Source organism: Oncorhynchus tshawytscha, linkage group LG33 (assembly GCF_018296145.1).
Source record: "Oncorhynchus tshawytscha isolate Ot180627B linkage group LG33, Otsh_v2.0, whole genome shotgun sequence".
NCBI classification, from domain to species: Eukaryota; Metazoa; Chordata; class Actinopteri; order Salmoniformes; family Salmonidae; genus Oncorhynchus; species Oncorhynchus tshawytscha.
The window spans coordinates 10,681,534-10,704,953 of NC_056461.1; the positions used below are offsets into that span (position 1 = coordinate 10,681,534).

Sequence of the window (23,420 nt, forward strand, 5' to 3'; positions counted from 1 at the left end):
CCGCCTGATCTTTCCAGTCAGACCCGGGATTCAAACTGTCAACATTCATGCTTGCTCGCCTTTCTAACCGCTAGGCTACTTGTCACACGACAAGTCACGAGTTACATTAGAGGACTTTCATCTTTCCACAAACACATTTCACCACATAAAAAATAGATATAACTGCAATACTGAATATAAGATTATTCATCATTATTTTAGGATTTGCTTGCATGTTAACTGCACTATAACACATAGTTTTGTGTCAGGTTCACAGTGGGGTGCTACAGCGTGTAGAATTTTAACGTTGGGCAGGTTGTGTTACAAAACTAGAAGTTTGAGGTGTAAGAGAGTAATCTGGTGGGTCTAGTAGCCTGCATGTGCGTTTGTGTTATAGGTGTGTGTGTGTGAGAGAGGTAAGGTGTGTGGGCGCTCTTACCTTCGTGGGTGAGGGGGTCTCTCTGACTGTGTCTGAGTCTGACCAGCGGTGTTTGATCTGGGAGGAGCTGGGTACACACTCACAGAATGTCTGCATGGAACAAACAAACAAACCGTTGTTGTTGTGTTTGTCGGTGTTGTTTCGATGTGCCGATATTACAGTAAACTTTCAGCTCTAACACAAAAAAAAGGCCAACGATTGGAACGCAAATGCAAGGTATATAACCTCTACAAATGCTCAATTATTGAAAATGAAGCACCAAAATCATGCTATTGGTAAAATGATACAGTAACAACACACGTATAAAGAATAAACCCATGACAGTACACAGACAGACACACACAGAACAACAGAAAAGAGACATTTAGTACATAACAGGAGGAGAACTGAGGTAGGATACCAGGAATAACTTTGTCTGTCCCAACAAAGATTTCATGTCCCTTCTAAGTCACTGCTGAGTGTGTCTTCAACTTCTCTGCAAAAGGTTACTGTGTGAGTGTGAGTGTGAGTGTGTGTGTGTCCCCGGTGAGTGTGTGTGTGCGTGCGTGTTTCCAGTGAGTGTGTGTGTGTGCGTGCGTGTGTCCGGTGAGTGTGTGTGTGTGTGTGTGCGTGCATGTGTATTCGTGCATGTGTGTGCGTGCATGTGCATGTGTGCGTGCGTATGTGACACGTGATGCGCATGTGACACGCAACGCGAGCAAGCGCTTGTGTGCTGTAGGAAGTTTAATGTAATTATGCTAGGGCTATGTCCTAGCTGATGGCATTGTAACTGCTTTAGGAGAGTACATGCTGTCCCTGACCTTCTACACACACCATTGACCTGACCAATTAGCCTAGAACCATAGAACAAACACACTCTCAGGACAAAGCTCAGTCCAGCCAAATAACACAATGCTGGTACAGACAGCAGATCCCTTACGGAAAAACCACATGAATTTCACGTGAACACGTGTGAACACGTGATCTTGTGTGATCTAATGTGATTTAACGTGTAGTTAATGTGATAACATGACAACATGTGAAGGAACATGTGTTAACATAAAGCTACATGTGACAACGTGACCTGTTAGTTTTTCTTTAAGAATCTCTCCTGTTCTCCAGTCATTACCTGTATTAACTGCCCCTGTTTGAACTCGTTACCTGTATAAAAGACACCTGTCCACACACTCAATCAAACAGACTCCAACCTCGCCACAATGGCCAAGACCAGAGAGCTGTGTAAGGACATCAGGGATAAAATTGTAGACCTGCACAAGGCTGGAATGGGCTACAGGACAATAGGCAAGCAGCTTGGTGAGAAGGCAACAACTGTTGGCGCAATTATTAAAAATGGAAGAAGTTCAAGATGACGGTCAATCACCCTCGGTCTGGGGCTCCATGCAAGATCTCACCTCGTGGGGCATCAATGATCATGAGGAAGGTGAGGGATCAGCCCAGAACTCCATGGCAGGACCTGGTCAATGACCTGAAGAGAGCTGGGACCACTGTCTCAAAGAAAATTAGTAACACACTACGCCGTCATGGATTAAAATCCTGCAGCGTACGCAAGGTCCCCCTGCTCAAGCCAGCGCATGTCCAGGCCCGTCTGAAGTTTGCCAATGACTATCTGGACAATCCAGAGGAGGAATGGGAGAAGGTCATGTGGTCTGATGAGACAAAAATAAAGCAACTAAGAAGTGGCTCCGTAAGAAGCATCTCAAGGTCCTGGAGTGGCCTAGCGAGTCTCCAGACCTGAACCCAATAGAAAATCTTTGGAGGGAGCTGAAAGTCCGTATTGCCCAGCGACAGCCCCGAAACCTGAAGGATCTGGAGAAGGTATGTATGGAGGAGTGGGCCAAAATCCCTGCTGCAGTGTGTGCAAACCTGGACTACAGGAAACGTATGATCTCTGTAATTGCAAACAAAGCTTTCTGTACTAAATATGAAGTTCTGCTTTTCTGATGTATCAATTACTTATGTCATACAATAAAATGCAAATTAATTACTTAAAATCATAAAATGTGATTTTCTGGATTTTTGTTTTAGATTCCGTCTCTCACTGTTGAAGTGTACCTATGATAAAAATTACAGACCTCTACATGCTTTGTAAGTAGGGAAATCTGCAAAATCAGCAGTGTATCAAATGCTTGTTCTCCCCACTTTATGTATTAGGCCTATGGATTATGGGATGCCTATCGCTAATTATTTTTGAATGCAAGGTATAACACATATATTTTCGCTCTTCTCACTTACAGCAAATTATTTCATTTTGTTATTCTATTTAGGCCTAGCTGCCTGTTGTTTTCTGTTATGAAAAAGACTACCATCATATATTCCCCAAAGCTACTACATGGCTACTTTTGCCTTCTTGCAATGCAATACATCAACCACTAGAAACAGTGTGTCCACATGGTCTACGGGAGGATCAGTGCATTTTCACGTGAAGTTCAGTATTTATAAATGCCTACTCTTTTTGGCTTGGCTAGCTAGTTGACCTGTCAGTCCATCTGCAAATTTGTGGGTCAAAACCACCAGAAATTTGCAATAAAACTCCATGTTATCCAAAACAAAACAGCTGATTAAAAAAAACACAAATAAAAACACTTGCAAATAATTAACTATGTACACATTTACAGGAGCTCTCTGCTTAGGCTGGCTACTATGATGCCATGGCAACTATAGAACAATGTACCATTATACTAGATTATCCGCACATGTACCCTAAAAGGTACCGACCAGTACCATGTGAGTTCTTATGTGTATTTGTATTTATTATGTAACTTGTTTTTTTTTCATCTAATTTTACTGCTTGCATTAGTTACTTGATTTTGAATAGAGTTCCATGTAGTCATGGCTCTATGTAGTGCTGTGCGCCTCCCATAGTCTGTTCTGGACTTGGGGACTGTGAAGAGACCTCTTGTGGCATGTCTTGTAGGGTATGTATGGGTGTCCGAGCTGTGTGCCAGTAGTTTAGACAGACAGCTCGGTGCATTCAACATGACCTCTCATAAATACAAGTAGTGATGAAGTAAATCTCTCCTCCATTTTCAGCCAGGAGAGATTGACAAGCATATCACTAATATTAGCTCTCTGTGTACATTCAAGGGCCAGCTGTGTTGCACTGTTCTGAACCAATTGCAGTTTTCCTAAGTCCTTTTTTGTGCCACCTGACCACACGACTGAACAGTAGTCAACGTGCGACAAAACTAGGGCCTGTAGGAACTGCCTTGTTGATAGTGCTGTTAAGAAGGCAGAGCAGCGCTTTATTATGGGCATACTTCTCCATATCTTAGCTACTATTGTATCAATATGTTTTGACCATGAGAGTTTACAATCTAGGGTTACTCCAAGCAGTTTAGTCATCTCAGGTAGCTCAATTTCCACATTATTTATTACAAGATTTAGTTGAGGTTTATAGCTTAGTGAATGTTTTGTCCCAAATACAATGCTTTTTGTTTTAGAAATATTTAGGGCTAACTTATTCCTTGCCACCCACTCCGAAACTAACTGCAACTCTTTGTTAAGTGTTGCAGTCATTTCAGTCGCTGTAGTAGCTGACGTGTATAGTGTTGAGACATCCGCATCCATAGACACTCTGGCTTGTCTCAAAGTCAATGGCATGTCATTAGTAAAAAATACATTTTAAAAAAGCAAGAGGTCTAAACAGCTACCCTGGGGAATTCCTGATTCTACCTGGATTATGTTCCAGAGGCTTCCATTAAAGAACACCCTCTGTGTTCTGTTAGACAAGTAACTCTTTATTCACATTATAGCAGGGGGTGTAAAGCCATAACACATGTGTTTTTCCAGCAGCAGACTATGATAATGTCGAAAGCAACACTGAAGTCTAACAAGACAGCCCCTACAATCATTTTATCATACATTTATCTCGGCCAATCACCAGTCATTTGTGTAAGTGCTGTGCTTGTTGAGTGTCCTTCCCTATAAGTGTGCTGAAAGTCTGTTGTCAATTTGTTTACTGTGAAATAGCATTGTATCTGGTCAAACACATTTTTTTCCAGATGTTTACTAAGGGTTGGTAACAGGCTGATTGGACAGCTATTTGAGCCAGTAAAGTGGGCTTTACTATTCTTGGGTAGCGGAATGACTTTAGCTTCCCTCCAGGCCTGAGGGCACACATGTTCTAGTAGGCTTAAATTGAAGATATGGCAAATAGGAGTGGCAATATTGTCTGCTATAACCCTCAGTAATTTTCCATCCAGATTGCCAGTCCCTGGTAGCTTGACATTGTTGATAGACAACAATCATTTGTTCACCTCTTCCACACTGACTTTACAGAATTCAAAAGTACAATTCTTGTCTTTCATAATTTGGTCCGATATATACTTGGATGTGTAGTGTCAGCATTTGTTGCTGGCATGTCATCCTTAAGTTTGCTTATCTTGCCAATGAATAAGTCATTAAAGTAGTTGGCAATATCAGTGGGCTTTGTGATGAATGAGCTATCTGATTCAATGAAGCTTTGGGGCATTTAAGGTGCCCAAAAGCATCTTACTATCCTTCTTTATATAATTTATCTTTGTTTCATAGTATAGTTTATTTTTATTTAGTTTAGTCACATGATTTCTTAATTTGCAGTACGTTTGCCAATCAGTTGGGCTGCCAGACTTATTTGCAATATCTTTTGTCTCATCCCTCTCAACCATACCATTTTTCAATTCCTCATCAATCTGCTGGGATTGAACAGTTTTCACAGTCATTTTCTTAATGGCTGCATGCTAATTAGTAACTGGAATAAGCAATTTCATAAATGTGTCAAGTGCATCGTCTGGTTGCTCCTCATTACACACCATAGACCAGCAAATATTTGTTACATCATCGACATATGAATCACTACAAAGATACACATAAGGTACCTTTCTATAAAGAACCTTTCTCAATCTGAAATATTTTTTTGTCGATCATTTTGAAGACTTATACAGTTTTTTTTTTAATATTCTGGTCAGGCGTATTATGTTGTAAAAATGCTATAGGTGTTACTATTGTGTTAAATGAGAAGTTTAATGAAGGGAGCTACCTCTGGAACAGCTGTGAGTTCCTGAGAAAGGAATTGAGAACCACTGACTGATTTCGTCAAATATATTCAATTGACAAAACAACTTTATAGCCATAGTCATTTATAATATAATGTGGCATAACACAACACATTAGACAAACTAGAATGACACTCTCACTCACAGTTGCACAAAAAGAGCTGGGCATAAACCAACACCCCAAAATATATAAGCTGCCTCCCCCACATTTGAATAATCACTAAACGAGCAAAGAACCCTTTTGTGAATTGTAAAGAACCCTTGAGGAACCCACATTTTTGTTGTGTGTAAAATTATCTACTACTATGTATTGACTTATTTTTCATTCTTTATGCATTGTGAACTGTGCAGAACACCGGGAGAATTATCACTGTGAATCATTGTAATGTTTGTTTATGTTCCAATTGATCCCGCAATGGATGGGTTGCCAACTGGCGATTTGACATGAAAATAAAATGTAATTCATTCATTCATTCACTCATTCATTCTTGCACACACACATACAGTACACTCCCCATGCTCCCCGTTGTGTTTGTTGCTGTGGGATTAAAATGTGATGTGGGTGAGGGTGTGACTTTGTTTGTTTGCTCTGTGTTTGCCTCGACCTAATCTAGCTCCAAAACAGCAAGGGATTTACACCTAAAAGCATATTTTTGGCTTTTATTGGTTGGACCTGGCAGGCAGGATTCAATCTGATGAACTGAGATTCAGGCTGGTTGTGAGAAGTGGCAGAGCTTATAGTCAATGTGAGCAGGAAGGGGCAGTGTGTGTGTGTGTGTGTGTGTTACTTGTGATTTAAAAACATTGGGTGAAAAAATGTGTCGTGGGACAGTGTGTTTGGTTTGTTTGAGATAGGTGTGTGTGTGTGTGTGTGTGTGTGTGTGTGCACGGAGAGGTGAGGTGAGTTTTAGCTTACTGCTCGCTAATCCAATCTCAAGGAAGAGGCTTAGCACACATTCAGTCCTGGGTATATCATTTACCGGGACAGGGCTCAATAGGTGGGAGGGAGAGAGGGATGGAGGGGGAGAGAGAGATAGAAGGAGAGCATAGCGTAGACAAAGACAGAAGTCAAAGACCAGAAAAAAACTAGTTTTCCATAGACATTAGGGAAAACTTTTGTTGCACAACAAATTCAATTCCAATTAAATTCCCTCTCCCTGTAAATGTAATTAAATTCCATACAAATTCCACGCCGGTCTGTGAATTCAGATTCAATTAAATTCAATTCCAATGTTAAGTAAATTCCAATAATTAAATTCCCAATTCAATATTATCCCCAACAATTTCACACATTCAAATTCAATTCCGCCAGGATTTAATGCTGATCATGTCACTATTGAGACAGCCTAGCTATACTGGAAATATGTGTACAGATCCTTGCAACATGAGGCCCTGCATTATCATGCTTAAACATGAGGTGATGGTGGCGGATGAATGGCATGACAATTGGCCTCAGGATCTCATCACGGTATCTCTATACGGTCTAATTACCATTGATGAAATGTATTTGTGTTTGTTGTCTGTAGCTTATGTCTGCCAATACCATAACCCCACCTCCACCATGGGGCAATCTGTTCACAACATTGACATCAGTGAACTGCTCACCCACACGTCACCATGCATGCTGCCATCTACCCGGTACAGATGAAATTGGGATTCATCCGTGAAGAGCACACTTCTTCAGCATGCCAGTGACCATCAAAGGTGAGCATTTGCCCACTGAAGTTGGTTACCACGCTGAACTGCAGTCTGGTCAAGACGTTGGTCCGACAAGCACGCAGCTGAGCTTTCCTGAGATGGTTTCTGACAGTTTGTAAATTCTTCGGTTGTGCAAACCCACAGTTTCATCAGCTGTCTGGGGGCTGGTCTCAAACAATCCCTTGGGTGACCAAGCCGGATGTGGAGATTATCGTCTGGCGTGGTTACACATGGTCTGTGGTTGTGAGGCCGGTTTGACATACTGGAAAATTCTGTAAAACAACGTTGGCGGCAGCTTATGGTAGAGAAATTAACATTAAATTCTCTGGCTATTGCATGCTCCCTCAAAACTTTAGACATCTGTGTCATTGTGAAACTGCACACTTTAGAGTGGACTTTTATTGTCCCCTGCACAAGGTGCACCTGTGTATAATCAGCTTCTTGTTATGCCACATCTTTCAGGTGGATGGATTATCTTGGAAAAGGATAAATGCTCACTAACATGGCAGTTAACACATTTGTGCACAGAATTTGCGCAAACATTTGAGAAATATGCTTTTGGTGCATATGGAACATTTCTGGGATCTTTTATTTCAGCTCATGAAACATGAGACCAACACTTTACATGTTGCGTTTATAGTGTTGTTCAGTGTACAATTTACAGCCCAGGTCACACATACCTGATAGCTTTATCTCAAACCTAAACAGGTGTGGTTAGTTTTTCCCTCTTCCTTGAGGGGAATGGTTTAGACCTTGGAGTGTTGTTTGTGACATTACTATTCATTTTCATTCCGAAGCATATTCTAGATGTGTATTTAAGATTTGATTTGATGAGTTTCTACATTATGTTGGCATGTATTTTGAATGAATCTTCTGAATTCTTACATTGGTTTTTTAATCCGCCTGCCTTTTCCTTAGATATCTTGGATCAGCTCAATAGTCCGTGAGACATCATCCTCTAGTAGTAAACAAACTCTGTGTGAGCCCACTAGCTACACACACAAAACACACACACACACACACACACACACACAGACACACACACACACACACACACACACACACACACACACACACACACACACACACACACACATACACACACACACTAGCTACACTTTCCTTAAGCCCACACTGGAGAAATAAAGATATAAAAAACATAGACCTACACACGATCTGAATGTGAATACGTTGACAAGCGGGCTGTGGTGGTGTAAGTGAGTTATTTGTGTTGTTTGCTGTTGCAGTGAAAGTAGGAGCTGAATGTGAATAGGTTTAAAGGAACTGAAGGCCCTTCTGTGTAACTTTGTGGTCACTGTAAAATGAATAGCTCAGTGAGAATGGTTTTAAATGAGTTCCAGGCACCACTATTACCCTCTATTGTGTTTGTACTGTGTTTTCTGTGGCTCCATCAAAATAGAGGGGTATCGGATGCAGATTCAAGGCTTTTATTCTTCCGACTACACCAGGGGCAACTCAAACACTGCACGCATGACCACCTGCATACTTTGTGCAAAGAAACATGCAGAGAATCTGAATCACTTAGGACCAACATACATACATGAATACACAACTAGATGGGAAAATGGGAATACTTGTCTCCTTTAAACACACACACATGCACACAAACACACACACATGCACACACACAAGCAGGCAGGCATGCAAATACACAAACAGGCAGGGAGGCACGCACACGCACACACACACACACACACACACACACACACGCACACGTAAATAGACCACCAATGTCTCTTTGCAGTTCATAAGTGTTTTTTCCTCTTTCAATGATCATTAAAATGTAGGAGAGAATATTTATGGGATGTGGTTTGTGCCCAGCTCTTTTTGTGCAACTTTGAGTGAGAGTGTCATTACAGTTGATCTAATCTGTTGAGTTATGCTATTACATGTTACACTGTACATGATTATAGTCTGTAATGGTGTCTTGTGTCAATTGAGAGCAGTTATCTAAGTAAGTACTTTTCAAAGTCTCTCTTTAGGGACCTCCAGCTGTTCCAGAGCTAGCATACCTGACTCAACTTGCTACTAAACAAAATAATAGAATCTATGGAACTTTAACCTTTTGTAACTAGGGGGCAGTATTTTCATTTTTGGATAAAAAACATTCCCGTTTTAAACGGGATATTTTGTCACGACAAGTTGCTTGACTATGCATATAATTGACAGCTTTAGATAGAAAACACTCTGACGTTTCCAAAACTGCAAAGATATTGTTTGTGAGTGCAACAGAACTGATGTTACAGGCGAAACCCTTTAGAACCAGATAGTGGTTATTTGGCATGTAACCATAGTGGAACCCTTTTTGGTGCTATATAGAACCCTTTATTGAAGTTTCAATAACGAACCATGCTCATGAGGTTCTAAATGGAACCTGTATGGTGCTATAAAGAAACCTTTCCTAAGGTTGAGTAGACACTGTATGTATTCTCCCCCTGAGTCGATACATGTTAGAAACACCTCGGCAGCGATTCTTTGGTAAGTTTTACACCTGTATTGTGCAATATTTGCCCATTATTCTTTTCAAAATTATTCAAGCTCTGTCAAGGTGTTGGGGATCATGGCTTGACAGCAATTTTCAAGTGTTGCCATAGATTTTCAAGCAGATTTAAGTCAAAGCTGTAACTTGGCAACTCAGGAACATTCATTGTGTTCTTGGTAAGAAACTCCAGTGTAGATTAGGCTTTGTGTTGTAGGTTATTGTCCTGCTGAAAGGTGAATTCCTCGCCCAGTGTCTGATGTAAAGCAGACTGAAGCAGGTTTTCCTCTCGGATTTTGCCTGTGCTTAGCTGCATCCGTTTCTTTTCCTCCTTCTTTTCCTCCTGAAAAACTCCCCAGTCTTTGCTGATGTGAAGCATCCCCATACTATGGAGGCAGTTGCTCAGTGATGTGTTGTGTTGGAATTTCCCCAAACATAAGGCTTTGCATTTAGGCCAAAAAGTGTATCCCCTTGCCATGTTTTTTTTGTTGCATGTTTTGGAATACTTTTATTCAGTATATTTGTATTATTTGTCACTTAGGGCATTCTTGTGGAGTCATTACAATGTTGTTGATCCACCTTCAGTTTTCACCCACCACAGCCAATGCACTCTGTAGCTGTTTAAAAAACACCAGTGGCCTCATGGTGACATCCCTAAGCAGTTTCCTTCCTGTCCTGCAGCTCAGTTCAGAAGGAACGACCGCATCTTTGACGAGTCTGGCTGGTTTAATAAATTATCCACAGCATATTTACTAATTTGACCAAGAAATATTCAATGTCTCATTTGTTATTGTAACCTGTATACTAATCACTGCCATTCTATATGAGGCTTTTAAAAATCTGATGTATGTATGGGGGACAGAGGCAGGGTTAGTCATAAAAAAATGATGTCAACCCCTATTATCTACACAGAGTCAGTCCATATAATTTTTTATGTGATTTGTTAAGCCAAATGTTACTTCTGAACCAATTTAGGCTTGCCTAAACAAAGGAGGTGAATACTTAAGCAATTCATTTAATTGAGTTATTTCATTTGTATTCATTTGTGGAGTATTCTGTGGAGATAAATGACAAAAAATTACAATTGCATATATTTCGATCCCAATTTTTCAAAACAACAAAATGTGAGAGAGAAAAAAAAGTTCAAGGGGGTGTAGACTTTCTATAGGGTGAAAAAGGGGTTCTGCTATGGTTATATAGACCCCTTTTTTATGGTTCTTTATATAACGTTTATGGAGAATGGTTCTATAAAGAACCTTTCTCAATCTGAAAAGTTCTTTGTAGATCATTTTGAAGAACCACATTTTTTTTTTAATTCTGGTCAGCCATATTATATTGTTAAAATTCCCATAAGGACTATTGTATTCATTAAAGATGCACTATGCAGAAATCTCTAATTCTAATTTCAGTTTGTGACAAAACAAGCAAGCATAGTGTAGATAATCAATGTACCATCTAACCCTAAATATTGTATTTTCAAATATTTGAAGCTGGTGTACAAAACCGAAACTTAAACAAACAAAACTTAAGAACAGGAATCATAGAAATAGCACTCATATAATATAGCTACTGCTTCTTAGACTTGCTTTCATTGAAAATGACAGATCTACATACATTTCTATTTGGTCAAGTAACCCAAAAAGTTGCATGTTGCAGATTTATCAAGTGTACTTAATCGAACAACTGGGAGATCCTGGGAAGAGAATCACTGACTGATGTAGTCAGCCATTCGGAGTTGAAACAAGGCCATAGAGGACTCTTTCACAAGACACCATAACTGGCTACAGCCATATATAATGTGAAAAAGCTTAACACAACACATTGGAGAAACAGAAAAGACACTCTCACTCATGGTGACACAAAAAGAGCTGTGCGCAAACCACCCCCCAAAATATTTGAATGAGCCACCTACCCTACATCTTAATGATCACTTAAAGAGCTAAGAACACTTTTGTGAACTGTAAATAACCATTAAAGAGCTCAGAGGGTTCTTTCAGTTATTGTAGTTCCACATAAAACCCCCATCCTGCCCAAAGAACCTTATACAAGTACATGTGAGTATAGCTAGATGGTAGACTGTCCTTCTCTCGGCACATATCAAAGCTGCAGGCTAAAGCTAAATCTAGACTTGGTTTCCTCTATTGTAATCGCTCTTCTTTCACCCCAGCTGCCAAACTAACCCAGATTCAGATGACCATGCTACCCATGCTAGATTACAGAGACATAGTTTATAGATTGGCAGGTAAGGGTGCTCTCGAGTGGCTAGACGTTCTTTACCATTCGGCCATCAGATTTGCCACCAATGCTCCCTATAGGACACAATACTGCACTGTATACTCCTCTGTAAACTTGTCATCTCTGTATACCCGTCGCAAGACCCACTGGTTGATGCTTATTTATAAAACCCTCTTAGGCCTCACTCCCCCCCTATCTGAGATATCTACTGCAGCCCTCATCCTCCACATACAACACCTGTTCTGCCAGTCACATTCTGTTAATAAATGTCCCCAAAGCACATCCCTGGGTAGCTCGTCTTTTCAGTTTGCTGCAGCTAGCGACTGGAACGAGCTGCAACAAACACTCAAACTGGACAGTTTAATCTCAATCTCTTCAATCAAAGACTCAATCATGGACACTCTTACTGATAGTTGTGGCTGCTTTGCGTGATGTATTGTTGTCTCTACCTTCTTGCCCTTTGTGCTGTTGTCTGTGCCCAAAAATGTTTATACCATGTTTTGTGCTGCTGCCATGTTGTGTTGCTACCATGTTGTTGTCATGTTGTGTTCTACCATGCTCTGTTGTCATGTGTTGCTGCCGTGCTATGTTGTTGTCTTAGGTCTCTCTTTATTTAGTGTTGTATTGTCTCTTGTGTCGTGATGTGTGTTCTGTCCTATATTTATATATATATATAAAAATATAAAAAATTAAATCCCCCGTCCCCGCAGTAGGCCTTTTGCCTTTTGGTAGGCCGTCATTGTAAATAAGAATTTGTTCTTAACTGACTTGCCTAATTAAATAAATGTTAAAAATAAATAAATAAATGACGAACCCTCACTTTTTAGTGAGTGGGTCTTTTGCCAGTTCCTCTCTCAGGTTTGTTTTTTATACCTCTGAGGGATAGAGGAGTGCATATATAGTACATCTGGCGACCACTATGGACCCAAAATGACCCCCCACATTCATAAACACTCTGCATTTTTTAAAATACATTTGTAATGAGGTCATAAACACAAATGGTCCTGCCTTAACACATTCAGCAGGCTTGAATTCTCCTGGTGAAATATAAATGCACGAGCAGCACTTCTCCGACAGTAAAAACATCTTCATCACAACATGAGGGCCCTTCAAAAGAGGCTGCCCACATCACTGTTGCTGCTGCCTCTGCGTGTGCGCACGCACATGTGTACACACAATTGTAAACTGCCACACGCACACACACCACAAACCCACAGATACATATGCATAAACACACACACACACACGTCTATGATATGCCTTCAGAAGAAGCTTCATAATCCCTTCCCTCTACATTGTTTCTGGTAAATAGTACACACATAAACAAGCATTCCTATCAAGGAGGCCATACATATGCAGTACCATTCAAAAGTTAGGACACACCTACTCAGTCAAGGGTTTGTCTTTATTTTTACCATTTTCTACAGTGTAGAATAATAGCGAAGACATCAACACAATTAAATAACACATACGTAATAATTTACTAACCAAAAAAGCTTTAAACAAATCAAAATGTATTTTAGATTCTTCAAAGTAGCCACCCTTTGACTTTAAGGCAGCTTTGCACACTCTTGGCATTCTCTCAACCAGCTTCACTTGGAATGCTTTTCCAACAGTCTTGAAGGAGTTCCGAAATATGCTGAGTACTTGTTGGCTGCTTTTCCTTCACTCTGCCATCCAACTCATTGCAAACCATCTAAATTCGTGGTGATTGTGGAGGCCAGGTCATCTGAAGCAGGACTCCATCACTCTCCTTCTTGGTTAAATAGCCCTTACACAGCCTGGAGGTGTGTTGGGTCATTGTCCTGTTGAAATAAAATGACAGTCCCACTAAGAACAAACCAAATGGGATGGAGTATCTCTGCAGAATGCTGTGGTAGCCATGCTGGTTAAGTGTGCCTTGAAATCTAAATAAATCACAGACAGTGTCACTGGCAAAGCACCCCCACACAATCACACCTTCTCCTCCATGGGAACCACACATGCGGAGATCATCTGTTCACCTCCTCTGCGTCTCACAAAGACACAGTGGTTTGCACCAAAAATCTAAAATTCGGACTCATCAGACCAAAGAAAGATTTCCACCAGTCTAATGTCCATTGCTTGTGTGTCTTGGCCCAAGCAAGTCTCTTCTTTTTAGTGGTGTCCTACTAGTGGTTTCAGTTTGACCATGAATGCCTGATTCACGCAGTCTCCTCTTCTGAACACTTGATGTTGAGATGTGTCTGTTACTTGAACTCTGTGAAGCATTTATTTGGGCTGCAATTTCTGAGGCTGGTAACGCTACTGAACTTATCCTCAGCAACAGAGGTAACTATGCGTCTTCCTATCCTGTGGCAGTCACAATGAGAGCCAGTTTCATCAGAGAGCTTAATGGGTTATGTGACTGCACTTGAAGAAACTTTCAAAGTTCCTGAAATGTTCCGGATTGTCTGACTTTCAGGTCTTGGAAAATGGACTGTCATCAAGGCAAAGGGTGGCTACTTTAAAGAATCTCAAATACAAAATACATTTTGATTTGTTTAACACTTTTTTGGTCACTACATGATTCCATATGTGTTATTTCATAGTTTTGATTTCTTCACTATTATTCTACAATGTAGAAAATAGTAAAAATAAAGAAAAACAGGAAACTTCACAGGCTCCAGCTCTCCATTCTGTCAGCACATCAAATCAAATTGTATTAGTCACATGTGCCGTATACAACAGGTGTAGACCTTACAGTGAAATGCTTAGTTAAGAGCCCCTAACCAACAATGCAGTTGTTGGTTAGGCCATAGAGAGGCTTTTATTCTCTGTTGGTTAGGCCAGGGTGTGACTAGGGTGGGCATTCTAGTTTCTTTATTTCTATTTTTTCTATTTCAATGTGTTTGGCCGGGTGTGGTTCTCAATCTCATTCCCTCGTCTTCAGACGAGCGTGGCAGATACAGAGTCAATGTGTGGGGACACCGGTTATTTGAGGTAGTATATAGTATGTACATGTTCAAGCTTGGGGGTAGAAGCTGTTTAGAATCCTCTTGGACCTAGACTTGGTGCTCCGGTACTGTTTTCCGTGCGGTAGCAGAGAGAACAGTCTATGACTAGGGTGGCTGGAATTTTTAGGGCCTTCCTCTGACACTGCCTGGTATAGAGGTTCTGGATGGCAGGAAGTTTGGCCCCAATGATGTACTGGGACGTACACACTACACTCTGTAGTGCCTTGCAGTTGGAGGCCGAGCAGTTGCCATACCAGGCAGTGGTGAAACCAGTCAGAAGGCTCTCGCTGGTGCAGCTGTAGAACCTTTTGAGGATCTGAGTACCCATGCCAAATCTTTTCAGTCTCCTGAGGGGGAATAAGTTTTGTTGTTAAGTTAAGTTTCATGACTGTCTTGGTGTGCTTGGACCATGTTAGTTTGTTGGTGATGGAACTGGAAGCTCTCAACCTGCTCCACTGCAGCCCCGTCAATGAGAATGGGGGTGTGCTCGGTCCTCTTTTTCCTGTAGTCCACAATCATCTCCTTTGTCTTGATCACGTCTTGATCACGTTGAGGGAGAGGTTGTTGTCCTGGCACCACACGGCCAGGTCTCTGACCTCCTCCTTACAGGTTGTCTCGCCTTCAGCCTCCACTTCAAGTTCCCTTCTGAAAGAGCCATAAATAAATACACACAAGCACATACACACACACGCACACTTATTTTTGCCTTTATTTAACTAGGCAAGTCAGTAGGATCTATTTTCCTGAATCTTCCTGACAGTCTTCCTGACTGACGTGCCCAAAGTAAACTGCCTGTTACTCAGGCCCAGAAGCCAGGATATGCATATATCTTGTAGCATTGGATAGAAAACAATTTGAACTTTCTAGAAATGTTAAACTAATGTCTGAGACTATAACACAATTGATATGGCAGGCGAAATTAAAAAGAAAAACCAACCAGAATTGGAGATTAATGGAAAGCTATGGGTTCTATGTAATTCCAGCTCCCAGATTGCAATTCCTATGGCTTCCACTAGCTATCAACAGTCTTTGTTCATTGTTTCAGGCTTGTTTCTTCAAAACGAGCAAGAATTTGGAGCTTTTGTACAGACTCCCAGTTCAATATCAGTCTGTTGGCACGATGAAGAAGACAAGCAGTTATTAATTTTACTTTTCTATTGAACATACTTCTTTCCATATGAAATATTATAGTTTATTTACATTTTAGGATACCTGAGGATTAAATAGAAAATAAGTTTGTCTTGTTTGAACAAAGTTTAGCGGTAGCTTTTGGACTCCTTTGTCTGTCTTGTTGAATGAGTGGATTACTGAAATCGATGGTGCCTACTAAACTGACTTTTTGGGATATAAAGAAGGATTTTATCCAACAAAACAACCATTCATGTTGTAGCTGGGACCCTTGGGATTGCAAACAGAGGAAGATTTTCAAAAGTAAGATATTTATTTAATTGCTATTTTATAAAGCCTGTGCTGGTTGAAATATATGTTCTTGTTGGGAGCAGTCCTCAGACAATCGCATGGTATGCTTTCGCTGTAAAGCCTATTGTAAATCGGACAATGCAGTTAGATTAACAAGAATTTAAGCTTTTAAATGATATAAGATACTTGTATGTTCATGAATGTTTAATATTACGATTATTTATTTGAATTGCGCGCCCTCCAATTTCACCGGATGTTGTCGACAGTTGTCCCGCTGACGGGATGCCTATCCCTAAGAAGTTTTAAGAACAAATTCTTATTTTCAATGACTGCCTAGGAACAGCAGGTTAACTGCATTGTTCAGGGGCAGAACGACAGATTTTTACCTTGTCAGCTCGGGGATTCGATCTTGCAACCTTTCGGTTCTAAGTTCAACTCATGAATGCATGCACAGACACAAACACACGCACACATGGCATTTAAATAACTAGAACGATCATCCCACCCCTCAGCCTTAGCATTTTTATAGAAGTCTAAAGTGTGATTCGAGAGAGAGTGCTGACACTTCCACACAGAGAGAAATAAAGAGCCCTTCCTCCTTAATGTATACATGTGCATACTTCTATCTCCATGCGTGTGCCATATAAACACACATCAATAACACATACACCTTAGTTCATGGTACAGCTTCTCTACAGACTGAGTTATGTGTTTACGGGAATATGGTGTGTGACGTGGTGATGGGTGGGTAGGTGGTGGTTGAGAGGAAGCCGTGTGTGGTGTGTGTATGTGTGTTTGGGAGGCAGTACGAAGTGAACACCCATTCCCTGCTTTAGTATTGACCTTGACAGAGCTCAGGGAGCACAGTTTGATGGTGATGGGGTGAGACGGGCTGGTGAGTGTTCATTTTAACACCCCCCTCCTTGAGGACAGGGCAAATATACAGTTGGGTAAGTCACACATACACACACTTACTTACTTACTTACTTATGGTAGTCAATCATATTCAAATGAGGACTTCCACTTCTGAGTTAACAGTGAATTTGTTGGTGGCTGAAGGGTCCAATCCGAGATCTACAAACGTTATTGCAGATCTACAAATGTTATTACAAATGTTATTGTGGGGCACGTGTAGTCTGTGTCGGTGGGGACAGGCATGGTTGTGTTTCTTTGGGGCTGATTTGCTGTCTCTTTGTGCTCCTCTTATCGTTACACCTCTGTACACCTCTCTGGCGGAGCTACCACCTGCGTCCTCTAAGTCTGTGGGTTTGATGTGACACGTCTTCCTGTTGAACTACTTCGATGTTTTTAGCTGGTCCTCGTAGCGCTTATTTTGCCCGCCTGGTGTAACTGGCCATACAGGATCTTCCATGGCAGGTGCTCCTGAGACATCCTGACGACATGGCCGAGCCAATTGGTGTTGGGTGACCATTGGCCTCCATGGTCTTGCAGTTGGTCTTAGCAAGTATTTCCGTACAGAGCACACGGTCACACCAGGTGATTCCCAGGATGCTCTGCAGGTATCCTATATGGATTCGCTCAAGCTGCTTGACCTGGAGACCGTAGGTAAGTGTGTGGTGTTGCAGACAGCTTGATGGATGGCGACGTTGGTGTGGAGGTGGAGGTCCCGCCTGCCCGCCTACACACACACACACACACACACACACACACACACACACACGCATCCCCCATTGTTTTCACCTCTGAACTCCTGACAAGCATGCATGCATATGTGTCTGTGTGACATAATTTGATATGTGTGTGTCTGTCTGTTTTGGCCCAGCAGTATTGGGTTCAGTTCGGTCAGCCTCTCATGGGGGACAGAGGCAGCTGTAGTGATCAAGGGTGAAGTGAGTGCTGAGGGCTTCATGTGCCTCCCCCCAACCCCAAGGGAATGGTATCACCCAACTGGCTTTAACAGGTGAGTGTGCCCAGTACTGCCCACTTAACACGGTACACACACTCACACACTTTTACTCTCACCACATACACTGCTGCTACTACTCCACATACACTGCTGCTACAACTCAGTCTATTATCTATCCTGTTGTCTATCAGTCTATTATCTATCCTGTAGTCACTTTACCCCTACCTACATTGGTCAAAAATATAAAAGCAACATGTAAAGTTTTGGTCCCATGTTTCATGAGCCGAAATAAAAGATCCCAGAAATGTTCCATACGCACAAATGTGTTTACATCCCTGTTAGTGAGCATTTATCCCTTGCCAAGAAAATCCATCCACCTGACAGGTGGGGCATATCAAGAAGCTGATTTAAAAAGAATGATCATTATACAGGTGCACCTCGTGCTGGGGACAATAAAAGGCTAACCTAAAATGTGCAGTTTTGTCACACAACACAATGACACAGATGTCTCAAGTTTTGAAGATGTGTGCTATTGGCATGCTGACTGCAGAAATGTCCACCAGAGTTGTTGCCAGAGAATTGAATGTTCATTTCCTTACCTTAAGCTACCTCCTACGTCGTTTTAGAGAATTTGGCAGTACGTCCAACCGACCTCACAACCGCATACATGTATGGCGTCGTGTGGTTGAGTGGTTTGCTGATGTCAGTGTTGTGGCGGTTATGGTATGGGCAGGCATAAGCTACAGACAACGAACCCATTTACATTTTATCGATGGCAATTTGAATTGACTAAAATACCGTACCGAGATCCTGAGGTCCATTATGAAGCCCATTTCTTTTAAAGTATATGTGAGCAACAGATGCATATCTGCAATCCCAGTCATGTGAAATTCATAGATTAGGGCCTAATGAATTTATTTCAATTGACCGATTTTTTAAAACATTTTTTATATGCACTGTAACTTTAAAATTGTTGCATGCTGCATTTATGTTTTTGTTCAGTATATTTGTACATACTGTAGCTACCTCAATTACCTCTTACCCTGAACATCGACTCGGTACTAGTATTTCCTGTATATAGCCATGTCATGTTTACTCGTTATTGTTATTGGTTATTCACTTTGTATTTATTCCTTGTGTCACATATATACGGGCATTCGGAAAGTATTTACACCCCTTGACATTTTCCACATTTTGTAATGTTACAGCCTTATTCTAAAATTGTTTCAATATTTTTTTCTCCTCATCAATCGACACACAATACCCCATAATGACAAAGCAAAAACAGTGTTTTAGACATTTATGCAAATCTATTCAAAATAAAAAAACAGAAATACCTTATTTACATACGTATTCAGACCCTTTGCTATGAGATTCGACATTGAGCTAGGGTGCAACCTGTTTCCATTAATCATTCTTTAGATGTTTCTACAGCTTGATTGGAGTCCACCTGTAGTAAATTCAATAGATTGGACATGATTTGAAAAGACCCACAACTGTCTATATATGTGACGGACAAGCTCGATTCGATCTTATGTAACAACATTTGAAATTGTGTTTTTATACATTGGATAAAAGTACAGACTCAGAGCTAGAAAGTTGTATAAATTAATACAAACACGCAAACACACATGCACACACTCAAACATATACACACACACACACACACTTATGCAACTCTCAGAAGTGCATTATTTCTCATACAAACATTCACATTAGCATGCACATATTTATATCCAAAAAGTGAAGTAAATAAGCACACTCCCTCGGGACATACAAAGATGGAATTCCTCTACCATCGTCCCATAGTCCCACAGCTCAGTCACACGAGTCAAATGTCACAATGAAAATAGACGACTGAGTGAATCAAAATGTGACCGACTAGCTGGATATTGTGTTTTTTTACATTGGAGAAAAGTACACTACAGTTGAACAATGGGAAAGTAAGTCTGCTTTGAAAGTTGATCAACTTGTAACCTCACTTTTGAGAAAATGGCCCTTGAATGTTTTGTTACCTACTGGAGAGCTCTTCTTTGTCTACATCCATTCAGCATCGTTCACACCCTTTTAAGCTTTAGCCCCACCCATCTCTTTAAGGAATCAATTGTGAAGCCACCATTTGCCTTGATGACAGCTTTGCACACTCTTGGCATTATCTCAACCAGCTTCTGGAATGTTATCTCAACCAGCACCAGGAATTATCTCAACCAGCACCTGGAATGTTTTTCCAAGGACTTGTTGGCTGCTTTTCCTTCACTTTGAAGACCAACTCATCCCAAACCATCTCAATTGGGTTGATGTCGGGTGATTGTGGAGGCCAGGTCATCTGATACAGCACTCCATTATTCTCATTCTTGGTCAAAGAGCCCTTACGCAGCCTGGAGGTGTGTAGGGTCATTGTCCTGGTGAAAAACAAATGAGAGTGCCACTAAGCGTAAACCAGAAGATATGGAGTATTGCTGCAGAATGCTGTGGTAGCCATGTTGGTTAAATGTCACCAGCAAAGCACCCCACACCATCACACCTCCTCCTCCATGCTTCACAGTGGGAACAACACATATGACGATCATCCGTTCACCTACTCTGCATCTCACAAAGACATGGTGGTTGGTCGTCTATAACAAATGCTCAGATGAAACATATTGTGCTATTTATCACAGACTACTTTGTGTCAAAGTTAAACAAGGACATTTGTTTCTTGGCCCAAGCAAGTCTTTTCTTCTTTGTTACGTTCCCCAGATTATGTGTTGTAGTTTGTGTATTTACATGTGTTTATTTCAGGAAATGGCTTCCTGAAATCCCTCAAGCAGCTGATTGGTCGACTCCAGGGCTAATTGGAGCTGACCCCGCCCCCTCGTCAAGACGCAGCTGTCTCCAATTACCCATTCCTTCAGAAGCTATATAAAAGCCAGTGTTCTGTTCAGAAGATCTTCTTTTTGTAGAGGATTTTGCCCAGGTAGATTTGCTAGAGAGATTTGCTGGGAGGTCATTGTAGAGATTTTGCTAGAGAGGTTTTGCTAGAGGTTGATTTTGCTGGGAGTTCATTGCTGAGAGTTGGTATGTTTTGTGAGTTTGTTGCTCAGATAGAACTTATTTGATGTCCTTTGTTTCTTAGTTTGTTTGTGAAATTGTTTAATATTCTGTTTCATTTGTTCCCAGGGGGAAGGGGAAGGCACCTAGGGAGTGCTTAGGCAAGAGGCCCGCGGGCATACATATACCCGTAGCATATTCGCTGTCTAGGCACACTAGGTAAGACCTGGGCGGACCACCCCTTGTATTTTGGTTAGGGTACCAGGTGGTGCTAAATTAGGTAAGTAGTGGGTAGGCAGGTAAGATAGGAGAGGGGGGGGCTTTGAGATTTACTTTCTTTGCTTTGGTTCCGTCCAGCCCCTTTTCCCCATATTACCGTGTAAAGGAATAAAGTCCTTGTAAACGGTACCACATTCTGCTTGTTGTCATTTTTACTCGCACCTACAGTCCATACCTTTTTCGCTTCACAGAGTTTAGTTGTAGCAGGGTGTTGCGTTCCCTCTTCATAGAGGCGTGCGTAACATTCTTATTGGTGTCCTTTAGTAGTGGTTTCTTTGCAGCAATTCGATCATGAAGGCCTAATTCACACAGTCTCCTATGAACAGTTGATGTTGAGATGTGTCTCTTACTTGAAATCTATAAAGCATTTATTTGGGCTGCAAGTTTTGAGGCTTGTAACTTTAATGAACTTATCCTCTGCAACAGTAACTCTGGGTCTTCCTTTCCTGTGGCGGTCCTCATGAGAGCCAATTTCATCATTGCACTTGATGTTTTTTAACATTTTTAAGATGGACTGTCATTTCTCTTTGCTTATTTGAGCTGTTCTTGCCATAATATGGACATGATCTTTTACCAAATAGGGCTATCTTCTGTATAATACCCCTAACATGTCTCAACACAAATGATGGCTCAAACACAGGGCGGCAGGGTAGCCTATTGGTTAGAGCGTTGGACTAGTAACTGAAAGGTTGAAGTTCAACTCCCTGAGCCGACAAGGTAAAAATCTGTTCTGCCCCTGAACAAGGCAGTTAACCCACTGTTCCTAGACCATCATTAAACGTAAGAATTTGTTCTTAACTGACTTGCCTAGCTAAATAAAGGTTCAATAAAAAATCACAAATGGACTTTTAACAAGGCACACCTGTTAATTGAAATGCATTCCGGATTACTACCTTATGAAGCTGGTTGGGAGAATTTCAAGAGTGTGCAAAGCTGTCTATTTTGAAGGGTGTCTACTTTGAAGAATCTCAAATATATCATATATTTTGATTTATTTAACAATTTTTTGGTTACTACATGAGCCCATGTGTTATTTTTTTGTATTGATGTCTTCACTATTATTCTACAATGTATAAAATATTAAAAATAAAGAAACCCTTGAACGAGTAGGTGTGTCCAAAGTTTTGATTGGTACTGTATATATACAGATATATACACTACCGTTCAAAAGTTTGGGATCACTTGTCCTTGTTTTTTAAATAAAAGCTAATTTTCTTCCATTAAAAGAACATCAAATTGATCAGAAATACAGTGTAGACATTCTTAATGTTGTAAATGACTATTGTAGCTGGAAAGAGCAGATTTTTAATTGAATATGTGTACCGAGGCCCATTATCAGCAACCATCACTCCTGTGTTCCAATTGCACATTGTGTTAGCTAAGCCAAGTTTATAATTTTAAAAGGCTAATTGATCATTAGAAAACCCTTTTACAATTATGTTAGCACAGATGAAAACTGTCGTTCTGATTAAACAAGCAATAAAACTGGCCTTCTTTAGACTAGTTGAGTATCTGGCGGATCAGCATTTGTGGGTTTGATTACAGGCTCAAAATGGCTGGAAACAAAGGACTTTCTTCTGAAACTCATCAGTCTATTCTTGTTCTGAGAAATGAAGGCTATTCCATGCGAGAAATTGCCAAGAAACTGAAGATCTCATACATGTCACGCCCTGGTCAAAGTATTTTGTGTTCATCTTTATGTATTTGGTCAGGCCAGGGTGTGGCATGGGGTTTTTGTAATTGTGGTGTGTTTGTCTTGGGGTTTTGGTGGTGGTATTGGGATTGTAGCTTAGTGGGTTGTCTAGCAAAGTCTATGGCTGTCTGGAGTGGTTCTCAATCAGAGGCAGATGCTTATCGTTGTCTCTGATTGGGAACCATATTTAGGCAGCCATATTCTTTGAGTTTGTCGTGGGTGATTGTCCTTAGTGTCCTATGTGTACTCTCTGTTAGTTTGCACCAGATAGGC

General features: G+C 40.9%; 1 protein-coding gene across 1 annotated transcript in view; it reads right to left on the bottom strand.

Moving 5' to 3' along the window:
• fibcd1b (fibrinogen C domain containing 1b) overlaps positions 1-23,420 on the bottom strand; it is a 248,405-nt gene that overhangs the window by 181,684 nt on the left and 43,301 nt on the right. Inside the window, exon 2 of the mRNA XM_024397223.1 lies at positions 419-508. Coding sequence (XP_024252991.1) covers positions 419-508 — 90 coding nt within the window. The remainder of the gene's footprint in view (positions 1-418; positions 509-23,420) is intronic.